The following is an 11,576-nucleotide window of genomic DNA, read 5'->3' as shown; positions in this document are numbered from 1 at the left end:
CAAAGATTCTTTCTAAACAAAAATATGGATATGTTTTGTTTAAAATATTGCAATAACTCGCCCTCAAATTTTACTCACTTTTTCGAATAATAAAAAGAACAAACAGTTGCTAACATTCATCAAATTTATCTACTCAGTTCAAACATTTTCTACTCAAAATTTATTTTAACAATAATTTTAAGGTGTTTAAACTACAATTAAAGAAATAAAACCTTTTGAAAAAAGATATTTTTAGACACGAAATTTATCTCTTCCATCGTGGAAATAGCCATATATATATATATATATATATATATATATATATATATATATATATATATATATATATATATATATATATATATATATATATATATATATATATATATATATATATATACATATATATATATATATATATATATATATATAATATATATATATATATATATATATATATATATATATATATATATATATATATATATATATATATATATATATATATATATATATATAAACTGACAGTAAAATTAAATAGATAAGTTTATAGTATAATGTAAAGTTTGTTTATTAAGTGAGGGACTTTCCCATTTAATGTGGAGGGCTTCTTTTATCTTTAATTTGTGTTTGGTTGGGGCATTATCCAAAATCTCAAAAGAATCACAGTTAGCCAAATTTTTGCAATTAAGAGATAAATTTAAGTGTTTAAATACATGAGGTTGTTTATCACTCTTAAAATGCTCATTTATTCTAGTTGCCAAGTGTCTGGAGGTTTCTCCAATATAACTGTCATTACAGCCAGCGCAAGAAAATTTATAGACAACATGAGATTTAAGCAGTTTAGGAAGTGGCTCTTTTAAGCAAAAACAGTCTTGTATTTTATTAGTAGTGAAAATTAATTTTATTAGAACATCCTTGCAATATTTTGCAATAATTTTCCTTTTAGTGTAATTAGAGCACATTCCAATGTATGGAAGCTTAAAGTATCTTATATTTAAGCTATTAACAATGCTAGACACAGATGGATTCATTTTCTTATCAATATTGGATTTAATTTCATAGTCAATAATTTTTAGTGGAAATTTATTATTTTGTAAAACTAATGATAGATTCTTAATATCTTTATCAAAACCAACCCAAGAATTATTAATTTTAAATGTACGATCAATCAAACAACGAACAAGTCCAAATTTGTAGCAAGAGGGAATAAAACTAAAAAAATTTTGTAAAAGACCTATACACGTTTTTTTGTGATAAACTGAAGTTTAAAACGAATTGGATTTTTTAGTACATCTAAAAAAGCAATCTGGTTATCTTGTTCTTTTCCATAGTAAATTTCAGATTTTTATGTTGTTTATTGAGGTGTTTGAAAAATTCTTGAGCTTCGTATTCAGAATTAAAAATAGCAATTATGTCATCCTCATACTGTTTATAAAAAAATGGAGCTGTAAAGGTGCAGTTATTGACCCATGTCTGTTCATGATATCCGACAAAAATATTAGCTAAGATGGGCGCTAAAGGAGAACCCATAGCAACACCATCTGTTTGATTGTAATATTTTCCGCCAATTAGAAAATGTGAACCGGATGTGGAAATCTGAAGTAATTTTTTAAAGTGAACTTTTGAAAAACGTTTTGAGTTAGTTTTATCTTTAAAAAATAAATCAGTTGCAATGTTGATGGTTTCTTTAAGTGGAATATTCGTGAACAAACTTTCATAATCATATGAAACGATAAGTTTATTAGTTACATTAATTTGTTTTAATTCGTCAACAAAAAAAAATGAGTCTAAAGTGCAAAGTTGTTTAGGTTTATATGGAGACAATAAATGAGAGAGATGTTTGGCAAGGTTGTAGTTATATGTTCCGATTGTTGAGATGATAGTGAGATGATATCGAAATGTTGGAAGAGAACTATTTTTCAAAACCTCAACTTAAAAGTGAACTTTCCCATTTGGCTAACAACTACGTATACAAACACACTCCATCTGAAAATTGGGTTATTATACATTTCGTAATACATACTTGTAATACCTTTTTCTAAGCCAGAACTCTTACCAATGCTCCACGGCTGCGTTAGATGTTTATGTTGTTAAATATCACAATAAAAATATGTAGATCTTGATACTGCCAAGAGTTTCAATCCCACCAGCTTAATTGGTAATTATTAGAATTTTAGATTACCTTAATATATTAATTTAACCTCAACTTTATAACAGACGTCATAACTAACTCATATCTGTTTATAGCATTTTCTTTACAAAAAATCTATACTTTACTTTTTTGATTGATTAAGTAAATCCTATATGCCAAAACAGAATAACATTAAAAAAGTCTGTCTGGAAACTAAATTTTCACATAGAGTCAAGATTCTTTGCTTAAATCCATGAAAATATTCCTTATCTTTTAAAACTTTTAACCAAAGTCTGACAAACGATGAAATTTCTTCAAACCCTGTGACTGAATTATCATTAGCTCACCTGGAAAGTATGAGTATACTGGAAAGTACATTAACTAAACCAAAACCAAATTTTTAATTTTGTAATTTTTGTTTCAAGAACTTAAAGCCTGTTAATTTAAAGCATGTTATTTAATTAGCTAAAAAGTCAAACTCATCCAAAATGATATTTAAGGCAAATAAAAATGCATTAAAAGTTGTTTTCATTTACTGCAATAGAATTAAAATCTTTGACACACAAAACAACGAATAATAGTAATGTTTTTCCAACGATTGTTTTTGTTTTTAGAAAAATATTTTTCACCTAAAATTTTTTATTTATTCTCTAAATTCCTCATTCAAATTATTTTTAAGTTAAGCGTTTATATATATATATTTATATATATATATATATATATATATATATATATTTATATATATATATATATATATATATATATATATATATATATATATATATATATATATATATATATATATATATATATATATATATATATATATATATATATATATCATGTCCTACTTTATTTAATCGGCCGGATATTTTGCATTTGGAAGAAAAAAATAGAAGGCCAGTTTTCTCGAAAAGTGTTTTTAAAGAAGCAGTTTTTGAAGTTTAAAAAGATGGTTAACAAATGTTGCGTTGTAAATTGTCGTTCAAGTTATCATAATTATGGTGAAGTATCTACAGTAGTATTTTCGTTTCCGAAAATGAAAAGTTAAAAAAAAATAAGATTAAATTTGTAAATAGAAAAGATTAGACATCTACTAATTCCTAATTCTTCCGTTATAGTATAAAAGTGTTTGATGCATATAACTTATATGCATCAAACACTTTGAAAAAAAATGTTTTAAGAAAGGTAACACGAATCAACGTTTTAGATTAAAAAAAAAACTAAAGCCTATTCCAACTATTTTTGATTGCACAAATTTGACTGAAGAAGGTTAATCACAACTTATAAAATCTTTTAATTTGTTAAGAAAGTTACCAACTAAAAGAATATTTCAGCCAGATTAATGTGAGCAATTTTTATTGAATGATTTGATTTGTAGCTTTGGCGATATTACGGAGCAGTGAATGATACTTCAAGAATGAAAAACCATTTGGAGCAGTCTAGCTTCAAATGGTTTTTCATTCTTGAAGCATCATGATCATGTAATTTTTTATAAATTGAGTCATAGTACTTTATCTATTCCAGAAGTTACAGAGTGCATTCGTATAAACAATAAGATGCATGTTAAACTATTTCACAAAGGTTCACCTCTGCCATTGCCTCAGTGGTTTTGTCAAAGAAGAGGTTGTCGTTTATCTTGTAAAAGTATGCTTCATAATTTTTCTACCTACATTAAATCACAAGCTGAACAATTTTCATATGTATTGACTGAATTACAGCAAATTAAATATATGAAAAAATCTATTTATTCAGCCAATATTATAAAGTATTCACTGATATTACGATATACTTTTATGCAGTCATACCAACTTTTGTGCGAAGAATTACCTATACCATCGTTATCATTACTTAAAAAAATAACTAGTGGAAATATTGATGCTCTAAGTTGTGCAAAACGTTTAAAATTAGAAGGTAAGATATCTCAAGACATTTGCTTGATTTTTGATGAAATGTACTTGCAAAAATGTGAGGAGTATTTTGCTGGAGAAATGATTTGATTCTGGAGAAATGTATAAGGGAATAGTTCGTTTTATGATAGTTGGCCTGAAACAAAACATTCCATATGTGATTAAAACATCTCCGGAAAAAACAATTAATGCTGAATGGTTGAAAGAAGAAATTTTTGAATGTCTTCGTATTTTAACTGAATGTGAATTTAATGTTAGAGTTATTGTGTGTGACAACCATTCCTCTAATGTTTCTTGTTTTAAAAAAATTCTTTGTGCATCGAATTAACAAGCCGAAGATTTGTTTTTTATTTACAATCTAAAAAAAATTTACCTTTGTTTTGATGTTGTACATCTTATTAAAAAAATCAGAAATAATTTGTTAAATTGCATAAGATTTTTATTTCCAGATTTTAACTTTAATGGATTTAAAAATCCTATAATTGTATGTGGGGGAGAAATTAAATGGAGCACCTTCCACAATATTTATGAAAAAGACCTCGCTCTTGATGATGGCTCGCGTAAAGCACCAAAAATAACAATGAAAGTATTACATCTTGGCAATTTTAAACAAAATGTTTCTTTAGCACTTTCAACTTTTGATGAAACTACATCTGCAGCGAATCACTCATATTTTCCTGATCTTAAAAGTAGTGCAGATTTTCTTACATTATTTAACAAGTAATGGGTTTTATCAAATTCTAAATGTCAGTACTCAACATGTAATATTTTAGGTAATGCAGTCGTTTCTGGTGATAAAAAACCTGAATTTCTTAGGGAAATGGCCCATTGGATTGAAGCTTGGCAATCACAAAAGATACCAAACTGTGAGAAGTGTTCAGACAGCTGCAGCACTAATAAGAACACTTAATAGTCATGTCTCATTGATCAAGGATTTACTTAATGATGGATATCACTTTTTTTTAACTTCGAGATTTCAAAGTGACCCATTAGAAAGGAAATTTAGACAATATAGACAAATGAGCGGTGAAAGATTTTTGGTGGGTTTAAAAGATGTCACTATTTCTGAAAAAATATTAAAAATAAAAAGTATAGTTAAAGAAAGTATTAAATTTGATAATAGTTTGAAAATGCCTCTTGAGTCAGAAAATAATTTAACAGATTTGAAAAACTTTCTTTTTGATATTGATAAAGTTCAGTGTACTCCAGAAGTCATGACACTTGCACCAGAAAGTAGGGAAGTAGGTGCTCATATTGCTGGATATATAGCAAAGAAACTTAAAAAATGTTTTGGTACACGTTGTAAAGAATTTTTATGTTGTGTCAATATTGATGAAAGCAAATTTGCAAGAAAGTTTAATAAATTATTCATAATATAATTATTTTATTTTTTAATGAAAAAAGAAAAACATTTTAATGTTTTTATAACTGTTCTTGTTAGTTACATTGTTTTTACTAATTCTAAATTTTAAAATAAAGACAATTTATTTCTTAATAAATGTTCGTTTAATATCTAAAATTATGAAAATATACTACTTTAGTGGACTTTTTAAATTTAGAAAGTAAAATAGTTTTGAAAATGTTCAAAACGTATTTAGTTTTTGAAACATTACGATTTTAAAAACTGGCCTTCTATTTTTTTCTTCAAAATGCAAAATATCCGGCCGTATAAATAAAGTAGGCCATGTATATATATATATATATATATATATATATATATATATATATATATATATATATATATATATATATATATATATATATATATATATATATATATATATATATATATATATAGTGATAATAATTATATATATATATATATATATATATATATATATATATATATATATATATATATATATATATATATATATATATATACTAACTCTTCCTGATGATCCAGCAATGGTGAAACTTCAAGTCGAAGATAAAAGTTAGATAAGTGTTTTTTACTAATTAATTATTGCTCTGTTTTTTAAGAACATTGAGCACTCTATTTGTAAAATACACTAACATAATTTACATATATATATATATATATATATATATATATATATATATATATATATATATATATATATATATATATATATATATATATATATATATATATATATGTATATATATATATATATATATATATATATACATATATATATATATATATATATATATATATATATATATATATATATATATATATATATATATATATATATATATATATATATATATATATATATATATATATATATATATATATATATATATATATATATATATATATATATATATATATATATATATATATATATATATATATATATATATATATATATATATATATATAGTGACTAATAATTATTAAGATATATTTCAATACATAACAAAAAAGTTTCACGCAATAGCTATCATCAAATATGACACCAACAAAACAGTAACGACAAAAATTTTATACAAAAAATGCTATGGAATATCCACCTTGATGACATTAAAGTTTTTTATTAGAATCTTATTTTCATGGCGGTATTTTGACGCAAGGTTTTTTGTCAGGCATAAACTGCAAAATTTACCACCAGGTTTGAATGGCTCCGCTTGATCGAGAATATTCCATTTTAATAAAGTTTTTCAAGCTTTATTTTTACATTCTCACACAAATTTTGAAAGTTCAGTGGAGTTGGCCTTACTTTCATAAAAGAAAGTATTTTTATGTTTATACCACTTGTCTTTTTTTCTCAGTAAGTTTTCTCAGTAAGTTTTCTCAATAAGCCCAATGTAATAAAACCCTTCTTCTTCTTGGTAAGTTTTTACGTTGCAAGTATAAATAAGGTTTTTGTAAGGCATTTCAATTGAGTGGGCATAAGGTGGTTTGTCGACAATTGCATAATTGGTTGGCATTTTCATGAGAATTAAATAAATTTTTATTATGAAAAGTTATAATACTCTTAATGTTTGGAAGGCAGCTATAACTAACCTTTAAGTTGTTCCGGTTAAAAAGTTTGTGAAATTTGTGGCCTTTAGGGAAAAATTTATCAATTGTACTCAAAAATGTTTTTGCTACGTTTGTTCTGACGTTGAGCAAATAAGGTGGATTAAACCAGATGTTATTTTTTCAAGATTTTGTATTATTTTTCTGGATATTTGGAATGAAATTGGTCTTATCTTTAAATCCACAAAAATTGAGAGCGTTATGATAAAATAGCGCGACTCTATCAAAAGCTTCTTTGCTTGAAGACATATTACTGATGCGATTAGAGATCATTTTTGGTATCGATTTAAAGATGCTTGGTGGATTGGAATTGATGTTAATATATAAAGTATGATCTCTTGGTATTATCTATAAGGTTTATTATTATTATCTTAAGGTTTAAAAGAGTTCTCGGAAAGGTTAATTGTGATATCAAGAAAATTACAGTTTTTAAGTTTGGTCTGATAGTGATGTTATGATTAAAATTGTCTTTAAAAAATTTTATTAGATTTTTCTTTATTTTTTCTCATTGAGGACCACTGATATTATGGAAGCAGCAAAGACCATCATCTCTATATAGACCGGTAGTATTAAGACCATATTCTTTGGCAATAGTGTATAACATATAAAAGCAAACTAATTCGCATAATTCGGCTCCGTCAAAACTACCCATGGTAATATCAAAATTAGGGTCCGCCGACTTTTTAATCCACATATTATTTCCTGAAAAAAGTAAAGATTTCCTGGTGTGGTAAATAATTTCGATTAATTTATCAGGAAGTTTGGTGAACTGTTTTGTATGGTTTATAGAATCTTTTAGAAGTTGTTTCGAAATTGAAGGGTAAAACTCGTCAATATTGTACTGAATGATATATTTATTTTTTTGTACTGAAAGTACATTTATTTTTTTCCGGTGTGGATTTGAACTATTTTATGACGTCATTTGTGCTATGCCATTGGTGTACGTAGGTAGCATTCCTAACTTTACTATTGATATCATCTAATAAAGTTTTACTTACTTTTCCGAGCTCAGGTTTAGCTGGATTTATTAATCGGCACTGTGTATTGTTGGGGAAATTATCCTTATGATCTTTTAAGGTAATGAATGCTGTATTCATGGCTAGACGCTCTAGCCAATCATTTATGCCCAAGTCTTTTGCTATAATTTTAGCATCTATTTTAAATGCTGTTATATTATGTGATATCAGATTTTTTTATAGGTTTTAGTAATACTTTCAGTATAGAGTTTATGATACGAAGGTTTATCTAGCTCATACAAGTTTCTTGATTTATCAGCAAAGACAAAAACATTACTTGAAAATTTTATTTTTACTATGTCAGTTTGTAATTGTTTTTGAAAATTGTTTTGAATTGTAGAAAATGAAATATGCTTAATTTGCTTAATTAAATTTCTTTCAAAACTTACTAAATCGGGATGTTGCGGTAGAGATTTTCTCGACGATTGAAATTATAAGCAGGCTCTTCATTATTTTCATACATTAAAGCGTTCCATCTCATTTGCGTTATTAGTGACTCGACTTTCTCCATTAGGCATGTATATATATATATATATATATATATATATATATATATATATATATATATATATATATATATATATCGTACTTAAAAACAAGGATGTTAATAGTTCAAAGTTTTACTCATTGCGCATTTTTGTCAATTTTAAGTCTATACTGACAATAGTTATCTTTTCTATAATAATTTTTTTTTTTGAAGGTAAAACGTAATGTTAGTCAAAAATGGATTTAGCAAGTCTACACTCTATGTAAACAATAACCTCATATCTGTAATAAAATAAAAGCAATAAAAAAAAAAATAGTAGTAAGTCATGTGCGAAAAATGCAAACAGCTTTTCAGAAAAATAATCAAAAATAATATTTTAGAGTGCAAACCGTAATATATTTTGATTAGATATATTTTATTCAAATACATATTTAAATTTTTTTTGTTTTTGATACGATTTATCTTACAGTATATTAATTTTAATTTATGTTTTTAATACTCAAAACTTTAATAAAGCAAAATTCAATATTGCAAAAATATGTTGCAATGATTCTTATTAATGCCACATGTTTCTTGATAATAAGACCTTATGGTCCTCTGCTTTTTTTTTTCAGCGGTTTTTAAATCTCTCTACCAATTTTTATATATATATATGGGGTGGGGTGAAGTGGGACAAACAGTGTCAGATTAAAAAAGTAATGCCTTGAACTTAATTCAATGGTTTAAATAATGGGTTTTGCAATAATTTCCCAAAACAATTCAGTGGACTAAAATTTTAACCAAGTTTTGTGGTTTTTGTGGAAAATAAAAAGCGCAGCACACACACAATTTTTTTTTTCCATTTCACGCAAAAATGTTGCGTTTGGTTTGGTAAGATGTGCATGGAATTGTGTATTGAGCACTGCGTCCGCCATAGACAAAAATTAAGCCAGCAATTTATTGAAATCAAATCAACAAGAACTCTCAAAAAAGTTTATCTTTTTCCAAGCGTTGCATAGAGATTATAAACAATGATGTTATGGAATACCCTGATAATTGAATAACCCAAATGGAACTAAAATATTATATAAACTTTTTGAAATAAAGTTCATTACCATTTAGCCAACCTAAAAAAAATTAAGACTTTATTGCGCACTAACTTAAAAAGGAGGAAGTCACCTTAAAAGTTCAAAATATCTTTGATGTAAAAGTTACATAATTTTTTTATAATTTCCAAAAATAGTCGCAGTTACCACATTTTAAAATTTTCAATGAAAAAAAACATTTATGATCAATTAACAGTTAAGATGTTATATAATAAAATATATTATTACTACCTTGTAAAGGTTATACGTAAGTAAAGTAATTATTAAACCATAAATAAAGTAATTGTACTATGTAACTAGATTTCCTCATAGTTAAGATATTTAAAGCTTAAAAAATATTTAAAAATAAATTAATAATGACAGCTTGTTAAAACCAATTTATATTAAACTATAATTAGCCTCATTGGAAAAAAATATTTTATGTAATATTTGTGTTGCATAAAATAGTTGCTTAGTGTCAAAGAATCTTTCTTAATTATGAATTGAAAAAAGCGCTTTACTTAAGTCTCCCTGGGAGTCAACTTTCGTACGCTAGCATTATGCATGCCAGCACGCATAAATCTAAATTAATACAAGTCAAAACCACTCATACAAAACAATCAGCAATCATTTAAATAGATTAAAATTTTTTTTTCCTGTTATGAAATATATATGAATGCTATATATATATTATTATTATTATTATTATTATTATTATTACTTTTATCATTATTATATTATTATTATTTTATTAATCACCCTCTGTAAAATATATTTACAAGGTAAAAATTCAAACTAAGAAAAGAGATAAAAAAAAAAGTATTATTTATCCTATAGAATAAAGGATAATTATATATTATTAGTTAAAATATTATTATATATTATTGCTTAACTTGTTTTAAATACTAGACCGGGACACATTTTTATCTTTGATATTTTACTTTTAGAAATTTCAAGCTTTAATTTATTTTTTTTATGGAGAAGAGCCTAGACTATGAGACCTATGTAATATACTATAGAGATAATAAAATAAATTTAAATAATATACTTTAAAGACCCTATACTAGAAGACCCTAGACTATGCAAAGATAAAATTATCAAAAGTTTGTATATAGTTTTTAATAACAATTATAATAACTTATATAATATTTTTTGTTAGGTCAAGACGCCTGGGCCAACTTACCATAGATGTAAAATAATAAATACATAATTTTTGACCATTTTTTTTTTAATTTATTACATAAATATATATTTTTGTTCTTAAAAGAAAATAATATAAGTTTAAAGTTGAAAATTGTTAAAACTTACAAATTCTATAGTATAAAACTTTCTAAATTCTAAATAAATAAATTAAGTTCTTTATTTATTTAATCGATGTGTGTATTCGCACGCTTTTCGCATCCAAATAGACTATATGATTGTAGTCTATTCGTATGTTTAATAAAATAAAAAAGTAAAAATCTTCCAATTTAATGAAAATTGAAACAACTTTTTTTAAATTAAAAAAAAAATTTTTACACTTGATTTTTATATTTAAAAGTAATCTAGTGCTGTATAGTTGTCTGTCCTTATAACTTATCGTTTCGTATGGTAAACGTTTCTTTGCAACTTATAATTTTTATATGAACAGAAACAAATAAATTTAAAGCGAAAATGAAATAAGAAATGAATTAAAATGAATTGTTACCTTGTAGAAGAGGTGCGGCTTCACTTGATTGTATTGAACAAAGTTGAATCAAACAAAACCAAATAAAGTTCATTTTATCGGAGAAAAATTATTTACTTATAATTTTTTTTGCTTTAGCTTAGAGTTTCTAAATCTTTGCTGATTTTATATCTTCCTATTTAATTTATCAATCAAAAGAAAAGTTAAAAAAATACTTTATTAAACGCGTTACGTTTTTTATTCAACGCGTTACGTTTTTTACTCAACGCTTTTTTTGCGCAACTTATTTCAAATTTAGATAACTTTTATTATTATATCTTTGATTTTC

The 11,576-nt window shown here is 24.9% G+C and overlaps 1 protein-coding gene across 1 annotated transcript in view; it reads right to left on the bottom strand.

Moving 5' to 3' along the window:
• Positions 1–11,450, bottom strand: part of LOC100205709 (chitin deacetylase 8) — a 41,589-nt gene extending 30,139 nt beyond the window's left edge. The window contains exon 1 of the mRNA XM_065800949.1: positions 11,270–11,450. Coding sequence (XP_065657021.1) covers positions 11,270–11,342 — 73 coding nt within the window. The 5' untranslated portion in view covers positions 11,343–11,450. The remainder of the gene's footprint in view (positions 1–11,269) is intronic.
• Positions 11,451–11,576: the final 126 nt, after the last annotated feature.

Source organism: Hydra vulgaris, chromosome 07 (assembly GCF_038396675.1).
Source record: "Hydra vulgaris chromosome 07, alternate assembly HydraT2T_AEP".
Lineage (NCBI taxonomy): Eukaryota > Metazoa > Cnidaria > Hydrozoa > Anthoathecata > Hydridae > Hydra > Hydra vulgaris.
Note: the sequence above shows the minus strand (reverse complement) of the source record. Positions and strands in the feature narration are given on the sequence as shown.